Source organism: Sander lucioperca, chromosome 21 (assembly GCF_008315115.2).
Source record: "Sander lucioperca isolate FBNREF2018 chromosome 21, SLUC_FBN_1.2, whole genome shotgun sequence".
NCBI classification, from domain to species: Eukaryota; Metazoa; Chordata; class Actinopteri; order Perciformes; family Percidae; genus Sander; species Sander lucioperca.
Genome location: NC_050193.1, coordinates 6341143 through 6365758, shown reverse-complemented (window position 1 = coordinate 6365758; position 24616 = coordinate 6341143). Strand labels below are relative to the sequence as shown.

The 24616-nt window shown below is 39.3% G+C and overlaps 3 protein-coding genes across 8 annotated transcripts; all 3 read left to right on the top strand.

Moving 5' to 3' along the window:
• The first annotated feature begins 2334 nt into the window (after nt 1-2334).
• On the top strand, nt 2335-14157 carry LOC116059314 (hemicentin-2-like). Of its 3 annotated transcripts, XR_004896148.1 has the most exons (12): nt 2336-2579; nt 3692-3964; nt 4039-4365; nt 5025-5255; nt 5939-6166; nt 6264-6527; nt 8452-8709; nt 8808-8969; nt 9637-9855; nt 10056-10298; nt 12761-13035; nt 13080-14157. XR_004896148.1 is itself a non-coding variant. In XM_031312319.2 (11 exons), the coding sequence occupies exons 1-11, from the start codon at nt 2522-2524 to the stop codon at nt 12961-12963; spliced, it is 2454 nt and encodes an 817-aa protein (XP_031168179.1). In that variant the 5' UTR covers nt 2335-2521; the 3' UTR covers nt 12964-14157. The 3 variants fall into 3 exon arrangements, 2 of the variants coding, with proteins under 2 accessions (XP_031168179.1, XP_031168178.1); XM_031312319.2 differs by having other exon boundaries at nt 2335-2579; nt 9649-9855; nt 12761-14157; XM_031312318.2 differs by having other exon boundaries at nt 12761-14157.
• A 709-nt stretch (nt 14158-14866) lies between these two features.
• Nucleotides 14867-22026, top strand: LOC116059630 (hemicentin-1). Its single transcript, XM_035997044.1, has 8 exons — nt 14867-15272; nt 15634-15912; nt 16032-16358; nt 16510-16770; nt 20402-20668; nt 20759-21091; nt 21182-21436; nt 21515-22026. The coding sequence occupies exons 1-8, from the start codon at nt 15230-15232 to the stop codon at nt 21520-21522; spliced, it is 1773 nt and encodes a 590-aa protein (XP_035852937.1). The 5' UTR covers nt 14867-15229; the 3' UTR covers nt 21523-22026.
• Nucleotides 22027-22254: 228 nt separating this feature from the next.
• On the top strand, nt 22255-23524 carry cmc4 (C-x(9)-C motif containing 4 homolog (S. cerevisiae)). Of its 4 annotated transcripts, none has more exons than XM_031312324.2 (4): nt 22255-22352; nt 22397-22432; nt 22520-22586; nt 22684-23524. In XM_031312324.2, the coding sequence occupies exons 3-4, from the start codon at nt 22529-22531 to the stop codon at nt 22905-22907; spliced, it is 282 nt and encodes a 93-aa protein (XP_031168184.1). In that variant the 5' UTR covers nt 22255-22352; nt 22397-22432; nt 22520-22528; the 3' UTR covers nt 22908-23524. The 4 variants fall into 4 exon arrangements, with proteins under 4 accessions (XP_031168184.1, XP_031168183.1, XP_031168182.1 ...); XM_031312323.2 differs by having other exon boundaries at nt 22397-22434; nt 22528-22586; XM_031312322.2 differs by having other exon boundaries at nt 22340-22434; nt 22528-22586.
• The last annotated feature ends 1092 nt before the right edge of the window (nt 23525-24616 follow it).

Sequence of the window (24616 nt, the reverse complement as noted above, 5' to 3'; positions counted from 1 at the left end):
TTCTTTTATTAATCTTGTTTCATTTGTTCTGTTTCCATATATTTACATATATGTTATATGTAGCATATATACAGTTGTGTTCAAAATAATAGCAGTCCAACATCACTAACCTCATAAACCAAATGTTTTGGTAGAAGTGATATTTCTACATGGCAAATAATTTACTAATAAGTGTTGTAGAGTCCTAGAAAACCAACAGACCCAACAGTCATGACATGCATGCTGCTCATTCTGTGTAATTGAATCTGTAATTGAAAGGGGCATGTTCAAAATAATAGCAGTGTTGTGTTCAATTAGTGAGGTGATTGATTCTGTGAAGAAACAGGTGTCAATTATGGCCCATATTTAAGGAAGGAAGGAAGCAAATGTGCATGCTGGTTATAGTGCATTTCACACTGAAATACTCAGCAAAATGGGTCGTTCCAGACATTGCTCTGAGGAACAGCAGACTTTGATTAAAAAGTTGATTGGAGAGGGGAAAACATATAAAGAAGTGCAGAACATTATAGGCTGCTCAGCCAAAATGATTTCAAATGCCTTGAAATGGCATCCAAAGCCTGAACGACGTGGGAAAAAACGCTCAACTACCATTTGAATGGATCGAAGAATAGCCAAAATGGCAAAGGCTCAACCAATGATCAGCTCCAGGAAAATCAAAGAAGACTTAAAGTTACCTGTGAGTACTGTTATGATCAGAAGAAGGCTATGTGAAGCAAAGCTATCAGCTAGAAGCCCCCGCAAAGTCCCATTGCTGAAAAAAAGACATGTAGTGAATAGGTTGAAATTTGCCAAAGGACACATTGACTGGCCAAAGGAGAAATGGGGCAACATTCTGTGGACTGATGAGAGCAAAATTGTTCTTTTTGGGTCTAGGGGCCACAGACAGTTTGTCCGACGACCCCCATGCACTGAATTCAAGCCACAGTACACTGTGAAGACAGTAAAGCATGGTGGTGCAAAAATCATGTTATGGGGATGTTTCTCATGCTGTGGTGTTGGGCCTATTTATCACATACCAGGGATCATGGATCAGTTTCAATACATCAAAATACTTGAAGAGGTCATGTTGCATTATGCTGAAGAGGAAATGCCTTTGAAATGGGTCTTTCAACAAGACAATGACCCAAAACACACCAGTAAGCGAGCAAAGTCTTGGTTCCAGATGAACAAGATTGATGTTATGGAGTGGCCAGCCCAATCCCCAGACCTCAATCCCATAGAAAACTTCTGAGGCAAACCCCAGTAATGCAGACGAATTGTGGAATGTAGTTCAATCGTCCTGGGCTGGAATACCTGTTCACAGGTGCCAGAAGTTGGTCGACTCTATGCAACACAGATGTGAAGCAGTTCTCAGAAATAATGGTTATGCAACTAAATATTAGTGCAGTGATTCAAAGTAAAGCAAACCCTTGAGACATTTTTCAGTTCATACAGTAAATGTTTGAGTTTGTAAAGAAAAATGCAAATACTGCTATTTTTTGGAACAGCCTAATATTCTTTTTTCTTCACTTTCTGTAAAGGTATAACACAAACTTGATCAATTTTGGTCATGTTTTGATTTGGAATTGAATGTGCAGTGTTCCCAATGCATTGATATTATGGAATTAAAAGCTATTCTAAGGATTTTGAGCATTATTCACTTTTTTTAAACACACTGCTATTATTCAGAACACAACTGTATATATATATATATATATATATATATATATATATATATATATATATTTCAGAACCTTTCCATACAAACATATCTCCATCCAGTGAGATATGTTTGAGATTGGTCCAATTTTCTATATGCATTATTATTTGTTTCTTTGTTTATATTTGTGATATCTGTAAACACAGCAGTAGTAAACAAAGTGGACTGTTCAATTAGAATAATTTGAAAACCATTAAAAAAGACGTCAATATGCGAATTTAGCTCAAAGTTATATGATCATTAAACACAAATGTTTGTTTTTTTAACCTGTTTGCAGACTGATTTGCAGAGCTATTATTGAGTACAGAGAGAGTGTAAAGTATAGCTCAACATGAACTATCTTCTGTGGCCTATTATGTTTCATGCACTTTGAATTGCTTTGTTATTGAAAGGTGTTACACACATAGTGTCTTACCATGTATTTTGTTTAATGTGTAGCCGAGCAAACATACAAACACGATTCTATGTAAATGAGCTAAAAAAAAAAAAAAAAACATATCCCAGCAGAACTAACAGGCTATGTAACATCGCCTTACTCATGAATAACAGAAAAAATCCCACACACAAATCACCAGCGACTGTACAGAGAGAGAGAGAGAGAGAGAGAGAGAGAGAGAGAGAGAGAGAGAGAGAGAGAGAGAGAGAGAGATACTGCATGCCTACAGTACCAGTGTGTTGGCTGCATTTCTGTCTCTCCTTCTCTGAATGCACTTCATTGGTTTACTAGGGATCCGAACAGTGCAGCCCCAGAAGGGAAGCCGAGCAGAGCTGGAATAAACGACAGACGGGTCATTGTTTAAATCCAATGAGTAAACAAATCCAATGAGTGAAAGTACATTATTTGTTCGACTCTTCGTGGGGATCCTGCTCAGTGCGACAGGTAGGCGCTCATATCAAATTATGCTCTGCAGGCTTTTTATTTTATAATGTAGCCTAGGCTATAATCTATATTTGTGTATTGTCATTTTTACAGAGATCATGTTTTAATGATAAACTACGAACTCCATATGAATTACATGGACATGTAAAAACTCTATGAGCTTCAGCTTAATCAACCATCATTAACAATAAAATAGCAGCAGGTATATTGTGACGTGCCCTTCGGTGCAGAACTTTATTATAACCAGAAGAGAGCGGTATAGAGCAAACGTAAGGAAATAATGTGTTTAAATCTAAGACTCTCTCAATAAATATAAAGAGAACATTAACCTTTGAGTCCAGCAGGTGTCAGGGGAAAACAAAAGGTATATTGGTTGAAATGATCATCAGCCCCTACTTAATTCCCTTTTTTTGTGTAATTATGTCACCATTGGGATTCTTTCAAAGCAGTAGCCAGATAAAAAAAAGTCACATCAATAGATATTGCCAAATATATATAATCAGATATACACGTTTTATACTTTTGTTAAACAAAATTGAAAAACACTGCATGGCTCTCATTAGTTTCTCCTTGTCTTGCAATGAATGGATTTATTTACAGTACAGTACCAGGAAACCTGAGGCCCAACACAACAGTGGTGGCATTGAGTTTGTTTAAAAAAAAAAACAACAATCTTTCCAACTTCAATTATATCAAAGAATCAAGGTCACAGATGGAGGTGTTGTGCCTCTTCTTAGTTATCTAGTCTAAACAACACAATGCCTGTCTCCAGCCTGCGTCAAGAAACTGAAATACAACGTCTTGTAATCTGTCTGATTAGATAGGTCGGGACATCTTTAATTTGATGACAAAGTAAAGGAGAAGACAGGGTCAGTTAGCCCCGACACTCCAGAAACATATATTTTTATACCTAAAAGTATTTTTTCCACCACATACAGCTTCCATGAGTCTTTATATACAGTGGGCATGCACTCAAAACCCAAGTGCGAGGCATGTGTTAAATATATTTTAATATCCCTTACTGACGATACATAAAAGGCAAAAGTTGCAATGAAATGTTTCTCATGTGGCAATTATGCAAATGTGACACGTCATATACTCCCATGCTGTAGGTGTACATGCCTCCTGTCCCATTGAGTTGAGTCCCCCCAGTGTTGTGGTGAGATATGGAGACTCAGTCTCAGTCAACTGCAGCACATTGGAGAGCCCTGAAGGAATGGGCTGGGAGGCTACACAAGGAGGCATAAGTGTAATGAAGGCCACCCATCTGGTCTGGACTGTGGAGAACCTAACAGAATGGACCGTCTTTCCCTCATGCTTCATCAACATATTACAGAATAGTCAATTCCAACAGTGCTCTAAGAACCTAACAGTTGTCCTTTACAGTAAGTATTGCTTATTTTGCACAGAATCAGAATGACTCTATGACTATGTCTGATAACCTTTACCTTTGCTCCAGCATTCCCAGAAAGCATCAGTATCCGCTCCAGCAGTGCCCAAGTTCATGTGATGGATGAAGGGAAGAAATATAACTTCACATGTGACATCCACAATATAGCACCTGTTCAAAATCTCACTGTAAGGTGGTACAAAGGAGGTGAGATGGTCTATGCAGACACTTTTGACAATCCCCGTAAGGAACCAGTGAATCAGTCATCTGTCTTCAGCTTTACACCGTCCAGACAAGACAACAGAGTCACGTTCAGATGCGAGGCACATTTGGACCTGTGGCCAATAGGTCCACAACTTTATACATCTTCACAAGAGCATAATATTACAGTTTACTGTAAGTATATAATGTGTACTCACCAATCTGAAATGTTCATCCAAACGTCACAATTTTAATGTCTGTTGTGTTGGAGTTTGGATTTCAATTTCTCTATACTATTTTCACTGGAGCTGCGAAGCTTTTTCGATTAAGCGTTTAGTCAATCGACAGAAAACTTATCAGCAACAATTTTGATAATCGACTAAACATGTAAGTCATTTGTCAAGACGAAATGCCAAACATTTGAAAGTTTGAGCTATTAAATTGTGATGATTTGCTGCTATTTCTTCTCTTACTAAATAAACTGAATATGTTTTGGTGTTGGACAGTTTGTGGACAAAACAAGACATTTGATGATGTCACCTTGAGCTCTAGAAAATTGTGACATGCATTTTTTTTTTTACAGTTTAAAAAAAAAATATTATAGACAAAACGATTAATTGATGATGAAAATAATCGTTAGTTGCAGCTCTAATTTTCACTATACTATAATGAGTTATACAAATGTTTCAGGTAGTGCAGCTGTAAATTATGTTGGCATAACAAGACCATACATGTGTAAAAGAAGAAAGCACCAATATTTCAGTCCGTTCTCGTGCCTCATTTGTGTCTCAGCTGCTTTACATCTGTTAAATAACAGTAAAATATAAATGGTTGCTGTGTTTGCTTCTGTTTAGTTGGACCAGATGTACAATGTTTTTTACTGGACAAACTGGAGTTACTGGAAGGAGAAACATTGAAGAAGCATTGCCCTGTGACAGGACATCCCACCCCCAGTGAGACATGGCTGAAAGATGGAGAGCTCATGAACCAGACCGTCCCTCTGAGCAGAAAGGATACAGGCCTGTACACCATTGAAGCTGAAGGCGCTAGCTTTATCCGAAAGGATCTCCGGGTTCTTGTATTGTGTAAGTGTCACATATATTTTACACAGAGACTTTCACTTTTGTCATATCGTCAGGATTTCTTCTGTAATGTCTCTTCTGCAAATTGCTTGATGCACAAATAAAGCTTGAGGCTAGCTGCTGAGGATGCTCCAGTAGACTTTCTGGTGAAATAAGTTCTTCTTTTACTTAAGTAAAAATACAATACTTAAAAATAAAATTACTTCATTAGAGTAAACATCCTGAGTTTGAAATGTCACTTAATTAACAGCACAGAAGTATTGTCAGCAAAATACACTTAAAGTAAAGCTCCTTGTGCACAACGCCCAAAGTGTATTATTATTACTTATCCATTATATATGTAAGCAGAATTTTGCTGTTGTAGTTGGTTGAGGTGAAGCTAATTTTAGCAATTTTATATAATGTTAGGTGGTTTAATCTATAAATAATTTTATATAAATTGATCATATGTTTTGTATGTAAAATCTTAAAGTAACAGCTGCCTGATGAATCTAGTAAAGTAAACAAATTACAATATTTGCCTCTAAAATGCACAGGAGTAGAAATTTAAAGCAACATGATATAGCAATATTCAAGTAAAGTATAAATATCTCAATATTCTACTTAAGTACAGTACTTGAGTTATTCTACTTTGTTACAATCCACCACTGGCTAGTTGATGAATTGTCAAGTATTTCTGCTTTCAGATGGACCTGAGTTAATGTGTCCAAACAATTACACTGCACTGGAGGGAGCTCCTTACAACCTCACCTGCATTGTTGAGGGCTATCCTAAACCCGAGATCATCTGGTCCAAAGATGGAGAGGAGGTGGAACTTCCAGAGAACCTAACAAGAAGAGATTCAGGGCAGTACTTGATCACAGCTTCAAGCAATCTGTCAAGTGTCAACCTCACAGTCGAGATTAATGTCATATGTAAGTTAATCTTAAATATCTACTATCAGCATGAGTCATGAGTCAAGATGTCATCTGCTTTTTCCCTTACTTATATTGTTTTGATTTTTGTCTCTAGACCCACCATCACAGATAGTTGAGCTTGAAGACTCTGAAGTTGACGTTGGTTCCACTGTGTGGCTGAAGTGCTTCTCCGTGGGAAACCCACGACCAAAATATTTCTGGAATTATTACCGGACTGCCAATGTGATAGAGGAAAATGAAGATGGAGTGTCCCGTCTGCACATCCACAATGCTACTGTATACAACATGGGCTCCTACACATGTCATGCTTGGAATGACAGAGGAAATGTCTCTAAAACAGCCAGAGTTACTGTAAAAGGTAGGGTCAACAAATGTATCTACCACTTTAAAGTAAACAGTGGCATAATGCAATCATTTAAAGAACATGCCTATCATTGGTAATCTCCCTCTAATCTAATCAGAGAGATACAGTGCTGTGGTTTGTTATGTGCAATATAGTATGTGTGATGTAAGTACTCACTCCTTATTAGAGCTGCAAAGATTACTTGATTAGTTGTCAACGCTTAAATTAATCGCCAACTATTTTGATAATCGATTAGTTGGTTTGAGTAATCTTTTAAGACAAAAGTAAAAATTCTTTGATTCCAGCTCCTTAAATGTAAATATTTTCTAGTTTATTCTCTCCTCTGTGACAGTAAACGGAATATCTTTGAGTTGTGGACAAAACAAGACATTTGAGGACGTCATCTTGGGCTTTTGGGAAACACTGATATTTTTCACCATTTTCTGACATTTTAGAGATCTGTTGCCTATCCTGCTGCTCAAGGGGCTGTGTGGCGCTCAGCATGCTGTGTGTTAAAAGCTCAAAAATATTGACATCAAGGGAAACAGTGTTGCACTTCTCCCATTATTTACAGAGGAACAACAAGAACCAAAAATCCATTCCCTGAATTATCCACTGAGCACTGCAAGCTAAAAGAGAGTAACATCCTCCTGTGAACATCCTACAGAGCCGCTACACACTTATTTTGTAATATTTACAGTCGTTTAGCTACGGTTACTGTAAATCTTTGTGCTATAATTACCAAAGTAGACTATTCTCTTTTTCTCTGAAGTGTGCATTGATACATAGCCTATCTGTCTGTCTGTCAATGTCGGGCAAACAATTTAAATTAATCAAAACGCTACAACCAAAGATTCTCTAACCGTCTCTGCTGCAACCAAGCCATTAGTGCCATGGATAACGTCTGTAGCCAACTGGCTCAGCTAGACAGTTACATTAATAGACACAGTGGGTGTGAGGGCTATGTGCCCAGTGTTGGGGGGGAGTGCTCTTTCCCAGGCAGCTTCCTCTCCGGGTGATGTAGAGCCAGAGCTGGGAGCTGTGCAGTGCATGCAGCCGTAGCTTAGCTTAGCTTTCTCCAAAAAAGTCAACAAGTAGCTAAGGGGAAGCAGGATAAACCTCAGAAGCGCTCAGTCAGTGAGTGTAACAGTCAGAAGAAGGTCGATAAGTTGGAGACACTTAATTCCAATGGATGATTTAAATTATCTTCGTATCCTTTCAGTCCTTTTGACTTTAGAGCTACTGTCGCTTTCTAACGGGACAGGACCGAGTAAGTTGAGAGCGAAGTTTTAGGTCTCATGTTTTCTTTTGTGTCGATTGAAATGGCTTGTTTAGGCTAATAATAGACGTATGGAACAAAACACGGGATTGTTTTGGTCTATTTATGTAGCGTGCTGAGTGATGAGGAGCTAACTTAAAGCAACACTGAAGTTTAAAAAAGCATGTTAAGAGACTGAATAACGCTTTGAATGGGGACAAATGATAATTGTGTGTTTGAGAATCTGAGTACAAGTGGGAAAGAAACTTTGGTGGTTGAATGTGTGTCTGATTATTAGTAACGTAACGTAATCTAATCTAATATTTTAAGCACCCGCTCACATTCTGCATAGTTTATTATAGTTTTCTGTTAAAATAGTATATTTCTAAATAAGGCTTACTGTTATAATAGTTGAAAATGGGCTGGGTTGAATGTGACGCATTTAACTGGGATATTGATATTTGGTCAAGTCCAGCACAAAGAATGTTGGGCAGCAAGTGCAGACTTTCCTAAGGGAGGGGTATATCCTTCCTGAGCCTTTTCCTGTTGCCTCCCGAGACACAGCTTTTGTTCTACAGACTTGTCCATACCATTTCAAATGGAAAAGTTGTGTTAATATAACGTATTTGTATAGGCTTGGACTTGGAATAACATTTCTTGCCCCCACTCTACGTTCCACAGGTGCCAGGCAAGAATGCCCCATCGAAATAACTCCAGACAGGATGGTGATACAATACCAAAGCAGAAGCCAGAACGCGACATGCAAACCAACACCCACCAGCTCCAAACATGTCAATGAAATATACTGGCAGGGTTTCCAAAATAAGGGCACAAGTTGGTCTGTTGACACCTATAAAGACTGGGACCTAAGGCCTGTTTGTACCGCAAATTTTACAGTAATAGGAACATGCCAGAAACATTTAAACTTCACCCTCTACAGTATGTATTTCTAACTTTTGTACTTTCACTGTCATCAACTTTAAACTTGTTTCTCAAATTTTGGAACTATCCTGAATATTTTGTATTGATATCTACAGAAACACCAGACAGTATCTCCATTCGACCCATAAATAACTTGAGCGCAGTGGTGGAGGGCAGAGAGTTGCAGCTGCAGTGTGACATTACCAACGTTGCTCCTGCAGGAAACCTCGATGTGCGGTGGTACCGAGGGAATGAAACCTTCGAACCACTTATCAAAGGTGAGGAATCTTTCTTAAAACAATTTCCCCTCCTTTTCGGCGAGGCCAAGTAAATCTATCAGTGCTAGTGTAGCTCAAAGCAATACAGCAGCATCAACAGACATGTGCCAACATTAAATAATTATTCATTCAGCATTCATTCATTATTCAGCATTCATTAGGAGGAACAATTATGCACAGCCCCAAAGTGCATTCATTGAGATGATAAACTGTAGGTTAAGATGAAGTGCAAACATTTGAAGTCAACATTTATATTCATTCATTAGTTATCCTAATGTTGCAACGCTTAATTTCCTTTTTAATCAGGTATTGCTCATTAAACAAGCATGATTACTAGACAGTGGTTTTCATAAGTCCTGTGTACTGTGAGGGATGTTTGTTGGTGATAATGTTTTCATCACAGACATGATGCCACATCCAAAAGATTGACCGTACTGAGTTCTCGCCAGCGTATCTCTTATTTTTATCACTGTTTAACTCATTTCAAGATACTCTAAAAATCAGCAAATCAGTTTTTGTAAATTATTAAGGACAAGAAATGCATTGTGTGATGTAAACAGGTTTTAGTGTTTAGTCCACCAGTGTGTAATTGTAAAATCAAACATCAGGCAGCATGAATTAAACAAAATCTCCATTTGTCTTTTTCCTACTTATATTTTTCCCTCAGGCTCAATGCGAGTGACTGGCTGCCTGCCTGAGAGCAACACAAATTGTAACATCAGTGTTGTCCGATCCCCGCTGAACGTGTCGTCTACCATCAGCATCACTCTGAACAGAAACCACAACGGAGCAGAGTTCAGATGTGACGCACAGTTGGATCTTGGACCTGAGGGACCGCAGCCTCCTCCAAACATGATGTCCAGTCCTCTTAACATCACCGTCTACTGTGAGGTCACACTTACATTTGCTGCTCAGTTATCATTAAAACAACACTCTATGATGAATTGATGATGGACATTTTATGGCAATTATATACTCATTTAGATTTTCAATACAATAATATGCAAGAGCTTGTGGTTTTCCTTACAGTAAGAAATTGTAAACGTACATATTCTTACTGTTTTATTGGCCTTTATTTCTCAACAGATAAGCCCAGCATTAATACCACAAAGCTTCCAAAGACGATCCCAGTGTTCAAAGATTATCCTGAGGAGCTTGTTTGTGAAGCTGACGGCCACCCACCTCCGAAAATCCAGTGGCTCTACAGCTCAGACTTAATGGCCCGTGTGTCTGGAAACACACTCACTGTGTTTGATGCAGGCATCTACAATTGCAGCGCCACCAATGTAGTTGATTCCATCTCTCATGAGGTCAAAGTGATTTTAAAAGGTAACAACACTCTTAATCTAAACGACATTGTATACTTCTTTGAAGAAAATATGTATGTCTTTCTGTAAAGTGTAGTAAGTAAAAACAAATCTCTTGCAAGGGGATTTAAGCTATAAACAAACTATACAATCATTTTTCATGTAATTTACTTTGCATCTGCAAATTATAGATATAATCATGCTTTGGACAGCCTAAATATATGCAATTTACATTTTGTAACTAGAAATAACCTTAAGCAGCAGAGCAAAACACAAATAACTTCAAGGGGGTTTCTATCCAGCCATACAAATTTATTTCAAAATGGCACCGATTTCTTTGGGTGGTTTGCGTACAATGACAGAAACAAAAAGGCAGAAGGCTGGTGGAGTGGTTGGAGGTTAAGGTAAGTTTTGTTGAGAAAGCCTTTTCAAGATCAACTTTTTAGTGTTTTTTATATTTTTGAACAGACAAATACAATTGAACAAGAACAAAATCCCTCACCTACCCTCTGCGGTCTCGAGGAAAGCAAAACAAACGAATAAACAAGAAAAAGAAACAAAACCCAAAAACAAAAATCACACCTTGCCTAGTCACTCTCCTCTACTTCTTGTGATGCTGAGGTCATTAGGTCTGATATTTGTGCTGCTGCGCTTTTCCATAGGTCTATAGTTGATGATTTGACTTTGTTAATCCTTGCTGTAGAGAGCTCAAGCATAACTATGTCCTGAAAATACGCTAACCACTGTTTTATACAAAGCGAGTGGGGGGGAGCCAGCGCTGAGCTATCATTTTCTTGGTCGCGGTTGAGCCAGCTAACCAAATTTTCTTCTGTCTCCCAAGCAGATGTAATTTAGAGTCATCATTAAGTAACAAAACAATCGGGTCAGTAGGAATTCGACATCCTATCACATCAGATAATATTGATTTATATTGATTTATATCAAGAGTTCTGGAATATTTTATTCCAGAACTAGTATAAGTGAATTCTTATGTTAAACATGAACAATATTATAAACACCTTAGAACAATTTCTGGACTATTATGGTCTGTTTTTATGTGAAAAACAGACCAATCTAGTTGGAGCAATAAGCAGATTATGAGCTGAACAGACCGTATCCCTCATGTTTTTTCAGTCTAGCTTAAATGTCAACAAACAGACTGCAAACTGACCAGCCAGTATTCATCATGTATTTTCAGTCTGGTTAACTGTCCCTTTAAAGCTTAGTTATGAAACTTGCATAGCGCATCCTCAGGATTTATCCTGTTACCTTTTTTTCAGCCTGATTAAGTGTCCTCAAAAATATAGATTGTAGACTGAGTAGCCAGCATTCATCATTTCTTAAAGTCTGGTTAGATGTCCCTTCAACGGTTGGTTTCAAAACTTACACACAGCGTCCTCCAGTCAAACTCGGTACAGTAGCCCAAATACCGTTAGTCCACAGGTGCTGAGTCCTCCAGTCGCGGCCCAGGCTGTCCTCCGGTTCCTCGCGGCGCGGGGCGATCCGTGGATGTAGCGCGTCCTCTTCTAATTCCGGCCAGAAAACACCCGGGTCCGCGGCTGCAGCGAAGGTGAACTCTCTCCCTCCGTGGGTCACTCCCAGTTGCGTTCAGCGTGCAGGTCGTGTTGTATCCCTTCAGGCGTCCGAAGCCGCTGGGTCTTGAATGTGACGCAGTCAGATTGGTCCAGCTGACATACCATGATTTCCTGCATCTCAGGTTCTGCCCCAATGTGTTGCTGCGAGGCATTAATTTTGGCTAACACTCCCTTCACTGTGCTATATATCACTGATTTAAGCGCACGTAGCTGCTTCTCCAAAACCCGGTCGATTAATTCCTCCATGTTAGAGAACGTGTCCATATCAGCTGCTCCGTTAGCCACCACTCCGTTAGCCACCACTCCATTAGCCACCGACATGCTAGCGAATTTCTCTGAACGAGTAGACAGCCCAGGCGACAACGAGACCCGCTTTTTCGTGCCTGCAGGCGTTTCACCGAGTCACCGTGAGAACAGACAAAACGATTTGGCATCGAAGAAAAAGTAATAGACCAGGTTATTTAATGAAATATGGAGGCAAGTGTCGGAGCTCAGTCTATTGCAACCATAGCAGGTGCCGGTCACGTGCTTCTCCATGTTAAGCCTTTTAAACAATGGCTTGTTTTTTTTTTGCCAGATGTTATAATCAGAAGGGCTTCCATGTTTTCATTATACAAATACAATTAGCCTACTGTATCTTCCTGTCTGAGCCTAAGAATTAGAGAATTAGCAACTTTTTCCTGATTTTCATTTGTTCATCTGCATCCAAATAGTGAAGTGCATCTTTATTGATAATGCAGTAGAAAATAAAAAAAAACAAATAGAATTTTAGGAATAAAGGTTCACATAAATGTAGTGAAGCATGGTAGAAATGGAGACACTTGTCTTTATAGCAGTTTATTTGGAAATTCTTAAACATTAATATGTTACCTGGTTGATTTCATTACAGAGGACTACCTTCCCCTAATAGCTGGATTTGTGGCTGTCACAGTAGTTGCCATCTCCATCTTCTTCCTCTTCATCTATTCAATCTACTACAAGAACACCAGGATGCGCCGCTACAGTCTTAAAAACCCCAAACTCGACACCCACAGTGGCAATGTAGCCCACAACGGCTGGGACATGCAGTTTCCTATGACCAAACTGTCTTAACAGTACATTTGTGAATAGCACAGAATGGATAGCTGACCACTCTGAATGAGCTGCATCTCTCTGCCACCAGAAACTGCAGTGTTTGAAAGCCTGAATACCACTCGGCCAGCAGGCTCACACTGGACTGTTGACACCATAGAAATAATGTGGTTCACACACTGTTATCCTTACATCCATTTTCCCACATAAAATAGTATTTTACCCTTCAAGGGAAAATCTAATTATAAAAATTAGCAACCTTGGCCTGAGATGTAGGATTTTATATTAACTACTGGATTTTACCTGTTTTCACTGGACATAATAAAGAGGAGCAAGGACTCAAACGTTTGGCACGGACTTGCCAGAAAAACTGTTGTGATATTGTTCATGAGCACAAAGGGGATTTTGATATGATAATGAATGTTTTTTTTGTTGACCTCGGTTTCACTAATGCTTTTTTACTATATATATTTTTTATCATTATGCCCCCAAACTCAAACACAGATGTCTGTATGTAATTATCTTTACAAACCAAATGGGATTTTAGCATGCATATAAGAAGTGATGACCCTGAAACTGCTGTGGTTTTAACAGTAACACTAACAGGAGTGCACTATGTCTGGACTCTCTGAAGGTGTGACATTGAAACTGTGAAAAAGGAAACCAGCTCTGCTCAATTTGTGGACACTATTGCTTGTGCATGATTTTCATTGAGCCCATTTGTCCCTTCACTATTCTTTGTAAGCCACTCTGCACTTCATTCTGAGTTTGTAGCACTTTCTGTGCCTTGAGCTTTGTTGTGCCAAACTTTTTCAGGCCTTATGGGACAAATTGTCTTGTTCCACAGTTGTATGCTTGTGTATGAATGACTGCAGACATTATAGCCTAATGCCTATCAGAAATGTATATCAGGATCATATTTTATGTAAATGAAAAACATATTTATTTACGAGAAACCACAAAGATATAGAACAATCTAGTATTGAAAATAACTGCAGACAGGTTTGTAAACGTTGCAAATGTTAGAAGAGTTGTCCTATCTGCAATGTTAAGGACATTAAGACATAATACATTTGTGAACAGCGCTGTACATATTTGTGACTGATGTAAATGTGTATTTTATATTAAAAAAATTTGGCTTTTCAATTTGATTGAAATTATTGAAACCCTACATGCTTGAATGTATCTGACATGCAGAAATGTGTGATTAAAAACAGAAGTCTCATTTTGTTGTGTTTTCAAACAATAATAATATTGTATTTTATAAGGCTGCTACTTTCTTCAAGTCTGGTAAATCCACCTCATAGCACAGGCCTTTGACAAAGCCCAAACTTAGAATTGATGTTTTTGAAGGAGGAACAAGGGATGCAGGGGTAGCGCCAGCACTATCCAGCAGACGGGTTGGATTTTTCAGAAACAAATCTGTAGAAATCCTAAAAACTATGGGTCTGTTTGGCGATTGGGCTACACACACAAAGTCACTATAATCCTTACGTTTTGCGCATATACTGTATAAAATAGGTTTTAAGTATGTTTTGAGGGTGCTGAGGGTGCTGCAACTAGCCTAGCGAGCTGAACTGAATATGTACTGTCTTCAGGTGCTGTCGGAAATAGTCGGAAAGAAATACTTCCTACCGCCTACTTGGGAATAAGGGGGTTTCCTGAAATGCTGGATGTGTCGTTTTGGGCGTGGGGGGTATGGTAATATTGATGATGTAAAATGAATGTAATTGCTAAACGGTGAAAACGTTCAACAGTTCGCCAGTTTGGGAAATAGGCTACACGAATTCGCTATCGTCCCCGCTGGTTGCTTAGCAACTATCCCCTTTTCCAGTGTGTATGCTAACTAAGCCAATCGACTAGCCTTGTGGCTCCAGCTAACCACCATTCAAAGATGAGTGTTATTCTCATCTAACTCTTGACAAGAAAGCAATTTCCCAGAATGTCGAACTATTTCTTCAAGCCACCCTTGCTCAAGTTCAGTCAAGTTTTCTTAATACATCCATGGTTCAGACACGCTACTTTCCAATACTGTTTACTTCCGACCAGCGCTGTGAAGTGTGGTCTGGCAAAAACTTCCGAACGACGTACTACAGTCTAGCAGTAGGCGTTTACGAGGAACACGTTAATGCATCACATCACAGGGGTAGTGTTCGCGACTTTCTATGATCCCAGGTGAAAGAGAAAGTAGACAGCTACGACGAGGGACACACGGATTTGGAAATAAATCTTTTTTTGTATTTCATTTAGTCGTAAAAGTGTTTCTGGTTAGCACACCGGCGAAACCATGAAGTGGTTCTTCATATTAAGCGGCTTAATAGCGTGTACAGGTAACTATTTTCTGTCGAGTTTGTTTTGTATTAATTAACGTTAGCTACAAGTCCCATTAAAACGTGTCTAAACATTACAGCGTAGACTCTTCAGGCTGGCCTACGCCCATGTTTTGATCCATGCTCCTATAAACTGATTCTCACAAGTTTTTACATGCATTTACATTGTTGCCAAGGTTAGTTATATAATCTGTCATCATGGGAGATCATTGAAGTGTTACGGTATGTACTGCTTTTGTGTCCCATGTCATGAGCCTTTGGTTGATCAAAACCCAGACAATGCTTTAATGCTGCTTAATAAACACTGTTTTGTACATGGCTGCTTGTAATGTAAGCTATAATACATACTGTGTACTTGTAGGAAAGCCTGTGAGGTCCTCCTGTCCAGTCAATATGAGCCCTTCTAGAGTTGTGGTGAGATTTGGAGATCCCTTCTCGGTCAACTGCAGCTCACCATCCAACCAGTTACAGTCAATGGGCTGGGAGTCTACATACGGCACAGGCATAGGACGTCAAGATGGGGTCTCGTCTGTTTCCTTAGAAATAGACTCTGTGAAAGACTGGGACCTTACACCACTCTGCTTCATCAATCTCCTTGACAATCATCAGTGTGCAGAAACCCTATCAGTCACTGTTTACAGTAAGTAACTTTATCTGAAGTTGCCAAGCGGGCCCCTTATAATTTTTGATCATTAGATTCTTCGGATGTTGGATAGTTTTTGATAAACATTTTGACACGTTTCATTTTTCTTAATACAGAAATACCGGACAGTGTGTCCATGTCTCAGCCAAGTCAAATGGGCCCGATGGTAGAGGGCGAAAAGTATCACATGCAGTGTGACATTGTTAATGTTGCACCAGTAAGAAACCTCTCTGTGAACTGGCACAAAGGAAATAAGATAATCTATACTGAGGAATTTGACAAGACCAGTCCATCTCCAGTCAATACGTCATCCGTCTTGAATCTGACTGCCCAAAGAAGTGATAATGGAACTCAGATCTGGTGTGAAGCACAGCTGAAGTTTTCGCCACCAGTACCAAATCTACACACAATCCAATCAAAGTCCCATGAAGTGGTTGTACTGTGTATGTTTTTTCATGCCAATGTAATTTAACCATCACAGTTTTTGGTTTTGTAAGATAATATTGTGTATGTTTTGCTTTTCTCTGATTGTGAATTAATTTCTCTTTTGTTTTTCTCTTTCTGTCTGGATTTTAATTTCATGTATTTCTTTAGACTCACCAACCTTCACCAGGCCTGAAAATGAGACACTGGAACTCAGTGCTGGTAGTACAATCATTTTAAATTGCACTGCTACAGGAAACCCAATGCCCGTATACAGCTGGCATTTTCCACACCCAATACAACAGACGAAGAATAAAAATGAGAATCAACCCATTTTGGCCCCGTCCATTCAGCTTTCAGGGACCTATACCTGCACAGCGTCTAATACCCAGGGCACCAAGACCAAAACTTTTACTGTCATCGAAGCTACAAGTAAGATATGGTTACAAACGTCATTACCTTTTTCAGCTTGTTCCACTCTGAACAGATGAGCTAAGAGAGAGACTGTAACAAAAACTACCATCTCTTACAGGAAATCGCACAACCTTTGCAGCCTTGGTTGGAGTATTTCTGTGTGTGGCAGCCCTGCTCTTCATCGTCGGCTTTTTTTTCGTGACACCTGAAGGCACATTTTCTTTCAGCAAAGGCAGCTATCTCAAAGGACAGCCCACCTCATCAGGACCTGTATGAGGCCGACTTTTTTTAAATTTAATTTTGCATGGCTTTACAATGAAAATGGTACATCTTAAATGTTTTTGTTTCTGTGCTTGGATAAACATATCAGTAGCGTGTCTCTTAAAGGGCCTAGGTCTGTTCTGCATGGTTAGTTGATGCACTTTTGCTCGTGCTTGGCCGTTGTACACTCAAGAAATCAGGTTACTACTTAGAGAAGGCAAGGTACGCAGGTAATCGGAGAACAGGTTTACATGCACTGTGGTGGTCTGGTTACTGTAAATCTGTGTATACATGCAGCAACTATCTCCTTTCATCCTTCTGCTCTGCTGTCACAGCAACACCTTCCCTGTCTGAAGTCTGTGTCCTGCACATGTAAAAAGCTGACTGTAACCCGGCCGATACTTAGGTGAATGCTGTCTGAGCCGCTCTCACCAACCTTGTATCAGCAGGAAGTTATTTGTAGCAACAGTTCTGATAAACCTACATACTCCATTTATCAGGTAAGTCAGGGCAGGGGGTTTGATGTAGAGTTCTTGTGCCTCCAAGTGGCCAAAAAGTTTATCCTTTCGGTGTGCCTTTGGTCACTCAGTAGCTGCACTCCTCTGGAAAATGTCTATTTTTTTTATTACAAACGTTCTCTCTCTTCTAATAAGTCATGGGGCACAATGCTGAAAGGGCTAGTTTTTTATTATTATTGTATAAATAAATTGTGCTTATTTCATGTTCTGTTAAAATTATTATTTTTTTACATATGTGCTGGTACGGCTCTGGAATGTTTATTTTTATACTGAAAAATCTGACCATGCCATTTCTATGATGTGCCTACAATTTCATATAAGACAATCAGTTGCTTTATTAAAATGACCTGAATATGAGCCAATAAATCATGTGTTAGACATACAATTTGTAGTCTATGTACAAGTAAAGAAAAATTCCATTTTGTTATTATAAAGGTTGAATTTACTGAAAAGGGGTAAGTTAGAGTGAGGGAAGGTATTTTAAAGTAAAAATAACTTGACATGTTAATGTATTGTGTGCATAAGCAATCTGTGTAAGTTGTTAAATTAACTTCTCTCTCAGTGACACCCTTAGGCAGAATACTGATTGAAAAGTCATAACCAGTGTCTTTTTTGTTTCACTCTCTCTCTTTCTCTCTCTCTCTCTCTCATTCAATCTCTCTCATGCCCATACTAATTTGTCCTGCACAAAGTGAATGTAAAGGAAAGCATTTGTTATTCTGCCTATTGTTGCCAATATAAACCTCTTTTTGTCTGAAACCATGTTCTTTATGTTCAGTCCCTGTCATTTCCACTAAAGGGTGTATGCTCTGACTGTGTTGCTATAACAACCTGGCAAAGTATTGCTCAATTTGTCACAGAGTTAAAGAAAAACGTTGTATTATAGAGACACAAGCTTAACATATTTCTCTAGAGAACTTGAAGAGAGAGAGCAGCACATTCAAAGTAAAGCAAGCATTAAGTGTGACTGTACATTGAGATTCCCAGCTGGGCTCTCCATGAATACACCCAAAAGCATCTGATTACTTGCTCACTTGCACTGCAGTTGCGCTCAGAGCGGATATGCTGTGTAGCATTCTGGTCACAGTGTGAGACTTACAAGCTACATGCTGTACTAATACTTCTGCCTGCTGGGATTTCACAAAGCATGGAATTCAGAAGCAATAGGAAACAAGTATGCAAGCAGAACCTAAAACAGGTTTTTGTTCACAGCCAGTCTTGATCAGATAATGAGACAGCATATTAAATCGTTGGTTTGGAAGCATAACATGGTCACACCTAACGCTGAAATGTAGAGAGAGAGAAAAAAAACATCAAATAATTGACTCAGTATAATAAAGTTCAGATGTATGTCTATATCTACATGGGTCAAAGGTTATTCTTTCAGTTTAGAGAAGAAATGAAAGTTTGGGCTACAGAAGGCATATGATTTGAATTTGATTATGCACACATTGTAAGGCATCTCAATTGTTATACATATATTGGAGATGTATGTATTGGTATACTTATAACATTATTTTGCCACATTAGACATTACACATTATAATAAACCAGATATTAAAATGTAGGCCTATGTATTAATCTCATATTATTTCCACATTGTAGTACCGTGCCCCTACATTATTCCTGGTGGGAAAGTTGCTGTGGTGTTTGTATGTCTGTAATGTCCTGCTAAAATGCTTTTGAGATCAGTGCAGTGAAAAGGATTGGGCTGTCTTTTTTCAGAGTTCTGCCACCTGTTAAATTTCCCTCTTTCCCTTTAACCCCCGCCCCCCACCCCCACCCCCACCCCCCTGCCCACCCCCAAAGTCAGCTGGGATGAAGGGGGCCCTTTTGTTCCAACATAGTTCCCTGCAGAGTTGCCAAGTTTGTTCAAGTTGGAATTTGTTCTCACTCGCCCCTTAATCGACGGCTCAGTGCAGAAAATAACATGGGAAAGAACTTTCTTAAATGGATTCTGACGCTTTGCATGTTTTATTCAGGTAAGGTGTTGTTGGCAACGAGTTTTTCCCCCTCACTTATTGGGGTTATGTTTGGTGCGGTAATTGTATTAAAAATAGTGGTATAGCAGGCAAACTTTGACCTTTCGTCGGTGATAATATGAATATGAGAACGACCGACAGTGCAACAAGACGTCAAAGCAATTGGTTAATTTTTCCTTTAAAAGGACCGTTCTCAGAGCCTCCTAATATCCTATGATCTTGTAACCTTTTTTGTTTGGATGACTACACTACCGCAACTAAAATAACGGGCTACCAACTAGGTGTAATTCTGTAATTATAATTATAGAAAGAATGAACATAGAAAACAGTAAAATCAGAAAAGGTTACAAATAAACAGAAGAATGAAATTGTCACACCACTGCTAATACTGCCAGACTAAACAGATAAGCTACGTTTTAAGTTTGGACCTAAAAAGAGCTACATCTGTAATAGTGCGAATATCAGGGGGTAACTTGTTCCAGAGTCTCGGGGCAGCAACTGCAAAAGCCTGGTCACCCCACCGTTTATATCTAGACCTTGGCATTTCTAAAACTTGCTGATTTGAAGAACGCAATGACTTAATGACCGGACACATTAGGCCTGCAAAGTACACATTTTGTTGCCACGTATAGCATAGAAATAAATGATAAGCAAGATAGCTATAGGCTACATTAATCATTATCAACAGGCGTAGGCTATTTTAAAGAAATATTAGCCATTCTCCGATGTGTTGCTTGTGATTTTTCTGTTTTGTAATATGGTTACATAATAGTTACAGCCTGCTGGTATATACTAAAAATGAAGTCCTACTACACTGAAGTGCTACAAGTGGAAGAAGGTGGTGGTGATGGCACTGGCTATGATGATGACTGCTACTGTGTGTCTCAGTGTCAGGTGAAGGTTGCTCCCTAATCCTCAAGCCCTCCCGGGTCGTGGTGGGTTTTGGGGAGCCGGTGTCAGTCAGCTGTGAGGCCACCCGCCCGGTACGTGTCCTGGGCTGGGAATCGGTCATCAGTGCTGCACACACTCAACAGGACCTTTCTGTTCGGTGGAAGGTGGACAGTCTCATTGATTGGATAGAGGAGCCTATCTGTTATGGTGTGTTCTTCACAGCTCCCAGACAGTGTGAGGAGAAGCTCAACCTTGTCCTCTACAGTGAGTTAACTCCTGTTCTAATACACAGTGGAGAAATGGATGACTCACATAAATCTGTTTGACATGAACTTTGTCTTATTATTAATTTAGAAACCCCCGATAGCGTCTCCATCAGGCCTGTGAACCACACTGGCCCCATGGTGGAAGGAAAAGAGTACCAGCTGCTCTGCGAGGTTCAGAATATTGCTCCTGTTCAGTATCTCACCCTGAGGTGGTACAAGGGGCAGACTGAAGTTTATAACCACTCCTTCTCTGACCTCACATCATCCTCGCCTGTCCAAGTGTCCTCTATCCTCATGGTCACACCAACTAAAGCTGAGAATGGAGCGCAGTACAGGTGCGTCGCAGAGCTGGAGCTCGGACCAGAGGGTCCACAACCACCTCCTACTGTGACCTCGGAGCCTCTTAATGCCTCTGTGTACTGTAAGTCGAGAAGCTAATCTTTGAAAAGACCTCTCATGTGTTTTAATACATTGAAGACGGTGCATCTAATCCCTGTGATCTTTGCTCTAGTCCCCCCAATGTTCCTCAGTCCCGAACCAGAGGTTTTGGACCTTATAGTGGGTGCTGACATTACCTTGAACTGCACTGCCACAGGAAACCCCACACCTGTGTACAGCTGGCAATCCTCCAATCCTATTCAGGAGAGGATGGAGGATGAAGCAGCTCTTACCTCCCCCTCACTGCTCCCAGGGACCTACACCTGCTCTGCCTCCAATACACTGGAGAAGAAGAGCAAGCAGTTCATCGTCAAGGCCAAAACCAAAGGTATAAGGGCACTCTGAAGTGCACATGTTGTCTCTATACACTGCATCCTAATCAGCATCATCTTCTGCTTTTACTTAGGTGTTTGAAACAAGAGATCTTGAGATGGGATCAGATGACAACATTGGACATGCGAGGAGATTCCAACTAAGAGGATTTGACTGCTGCTGCTTTGGAGACGGAAACGACAATGCATTACAAATATTTATGAGGATCTTGCTATCAAGCAGAATTAGATCTCTTTAAAACATTTTTGAATATGTTATGTTTGGTAACTGTCATTTATTTTTGTCAGTATTTTAACAAAAAGTGTTTTCTGTAAAATAGATTGGTGGATTAGGATATTGTATGCTTTCCATGTGATATCCTGTGTGTAATTTATATTTTTGCTAGACTTGTTTTCATATTAATGAAATTATCTTGTAACATTACACATGTGTCGCTACTCTTGATATAGCAATGATGACTACATTATCAATTATGTATGCTGGGAATTTACTACAGAATGTTAAAGATCAGCAGCCCATTAACTGTAAATATGATTTCTTTTTCTTAATTTTCTTATCTTTATGAATAAAAGTAAAATGAAAAAACATTGTTTTTCACTTATTTATATCATACCTATTAGGATATGTTTTAGTGTAGTATGTTACTGCTGGGTGTGAGGGCTACACCTAACTTATTTTATAAGAGCACTGCAATTTGTTTACCTTTAACAAGTCCTGTTCAAAGCAACTTTTTATCTCTTAAGTGGAATTTGCCATTTGACTGTCTGTAGTGCACTCACCTTTGACCAGCAGGTGTCGCTGCTGCACTTTTAAAGAGATGATTCCATTGGCTATCGACAAGTCACGCGATCAAAACATTGCCTGGCAGAACGAGTCGCAGGAAGTGACATTACCTTAGCGGTTAACACCAGGTTAACACCTTCTTATATAGCCTACTGTCTATGGTTAACACTAGCGAACGACGTCCTTGCCAACTGTCCTGTTTGATAAAGGTGGGAGTCAGTACTTTGTGATGCAGTGCGCCTGATATAACGTTATATTGACAACTTCTAAAAAGTGTCCCTGTTCCGTTTTAGGTAGGCCTACTATGCCGCAGAAAGATCCGTGTCAAAAGCAAGCATGTGCAATTCAACAGTGTTTACAAGGTAGGCTACATTAAAAACACTTGAATGCCATTATAGGCTTTTTTTGTTAAAGCAAATCCCCCATTGTCGTCTAGCTAACTCCGTCTCCCTCCTGCAGCTAACAAATACGTGGAGAGCATGTGTCAGGATGTGATAAGGGAGATGCGGCGGTGCTGTGAGGCTCAGACTGGAAACTCCGTCTGCTGCTCCGGGTTCAAGGACTCCAAAACCACGGAGAACAAAAGTAATATACATAGCTCCCTGTGGGATGCTTTTGATGGGAATTATGGTGGAAAGGAACATTGTATCAATATTTTATTGACTAACAGTGCAGTAGACTGAGTTAATTTAGCTGTATTATCTAAAATTGAATAGGCCTACGATCTTTTTTATAGCAAACAATTTGACATATTGCAGAAAGACACATTTGTAGGCTGGCACACATACAGTATATGGAGTGGAGTGTAACCCTTATTCATGTTATTAAGTCAAGTCAAATTGCCACACCTCTCTAACACAACAAAAACTTGAACATTATAATGTAAGCTGGCACATATTGTATTTATTAAAGGGAATTGTTTTCTCTGGCTTTTCATGTCATTGTGTCCACACCCAGATCAAAATATGAGGCACAGTCATATTGCAGATGTGACTTGTTAAAGGCCCTGCACACCCATGGCAAATCCACACAGGATTCAAATTATTTTGGCTGATTACTGTAGACTCATAGACTGTAAATGAAGAGATACCTCTTCCCAGTGTGATTGTGTACAGACTGTTCTTGATTGACACCTCGCTGACTCTCCGAGGAGGTGTCTTGTCATTCTTGTAGATCTAATCGTTACTGCTTGTTTGTAAATGTTTGTTTATGTTATTGACCTGATGTTGTTCCTGGTTATCTAATTAAATTGTTTCAGACATTTATAAATAAAAAAATAAAAAATATTTTGTAAACCTAACGTGTCAGTGTCTCTTTATTCTTGTTTTCATAGTAGAATGAAGCACACAGAGAAGCAGTCACCATCAGCTAGTCTGTATTTCAGCTTTTCTCTTTCCTCCCCACAATGATTTTGCTTCTTCAGAGTATAAAGACATCCCATATTTAGCTATACATGCATCATGCTTAGATGGTTAAAACATCTTATTTTTGTTACAAGACCATTACATCTGTGTATTTTTGGGTCAGATATCGAATCGAGGAGTGAAAACATCATACTCTTTAAAGATTATACTTGTTACTGCAAATCGCAGTAACAAGTATAATTGCAGTCAGAACATGCTAAAGGTTAGTTGAAGGTAAAAAATGCAACCTTAAGAGAACTTTTAGGGAACGTTCCCTGGAGGTTATTTCACGGTTCTACAAAATTAACCTTTACAGAACCTTTAGGGAACGTTCATAGGTTAGCTGAAGGTAAAAAATTTTTTAAAAAAAAAGTAACCTTAAGAGAACCTTTAGGGAACGTTCCCTAAAGGTTCTTCAACAAAAACTACTTTAAGAGAACGTGAAGGTTAGCTGAAGGTTCCAAAAATGTTTACCTTTAGGGAACATTCTGGGAAGGTTCCCTAAAGGTATTACCTTCAGAGAACCTTTAGGGTTAAAGGGTATGTGTTTGCTGGGCTGTTAGTTTTGTACACTTCACTAAGTCTATTGACCTCACATCATTTCCAGTGCAGCACATCTTAAACTTTAGCAGTGGTCTTATCATCTACGATAATTCAAAACACAGTTGGGCCTTTGATAACAAATGTACAAATGTTGATTTGATCACCTAATTATTAATAAAATAAATGTGATGTTTGGTCAGGAAAGTTGCAAACAATTTTGTTTGCAGACCTCAATCATGTATATGACAAACGTGGAGGAGGTATATTCTTGCAGACTGAAAATGCAGTCTAAAAGAATGTAAATCCCACTATAACTTTTGCGAGTATAGGAGACACTTTGCCATATTCATCAAGGTTATTAGGCATAAGCTATATAAAGTATATGCAAAACAAAACACTGGATCGTAGGGCACAGACGTGCATTTAGAGAGGGGATACATTTGGTA

Excerpts from the sequence above, each read along its gene's own strand:
- LOC116059314 (XM_031312318.2), top strand. The coding sequence starts at position 2,522 with ATGAGTGAAAGTACATTATTTGTTCGACTCTTCGTGGGGATCCTGCTC. Across the intron at positions 4,366-5,024 it reads GCATAATATTACAGTTTACT|TTGGACCAGATGTACAATGT; the intron begins GTAAGTATATAA and ends GCTTCTGTTTAG. Across the intron at positions 8,970-9,636 it reads CTTCGAACCACTTATCAAAG|GCTCAATGCGAGTGACTGGC; the intron begins GTGAGGAATCTT and ends TTTTTCCCTCAG.
- LOC116059630 (XM_035997044.1), top strand. The coding sequence starts at position 15,230 with ATGAAGTGGTTCTTCATATTAAGCGGCTTAATAGCGTGTACAG. Across the intron at positions 15,273-15,633 it reads CGGCTTAATAGCGTGTACAG|GAAAGCCTGTGAGGTCCTCC; the intron begins GTAACTATTTTC and ends GTGTACTTGTAG. Across the intron at positions 16,359-16,509 it reads CCATGAAGTGGTTGTACTGT|ACTCACCAACCTTCACCAGG; the intron begins GTATGTTTTTTC and ends GTATTTCTTTAG.
- cmc4 (XM_031312324.2), top strand. The coding sequence starts at position 22,529 with ATGCCGCAGAAAGATCCGTGTCAAAAGCAAGCATGTGCAATTCAACAG. Across the intron at positions 22,587-22,683 it reads AATTCAACAGTGTTTACAAG|CTAACAAATACGTGGAGAGC; the intron begins GTAGGCTACATT and ends TCCCTCCTGCAG.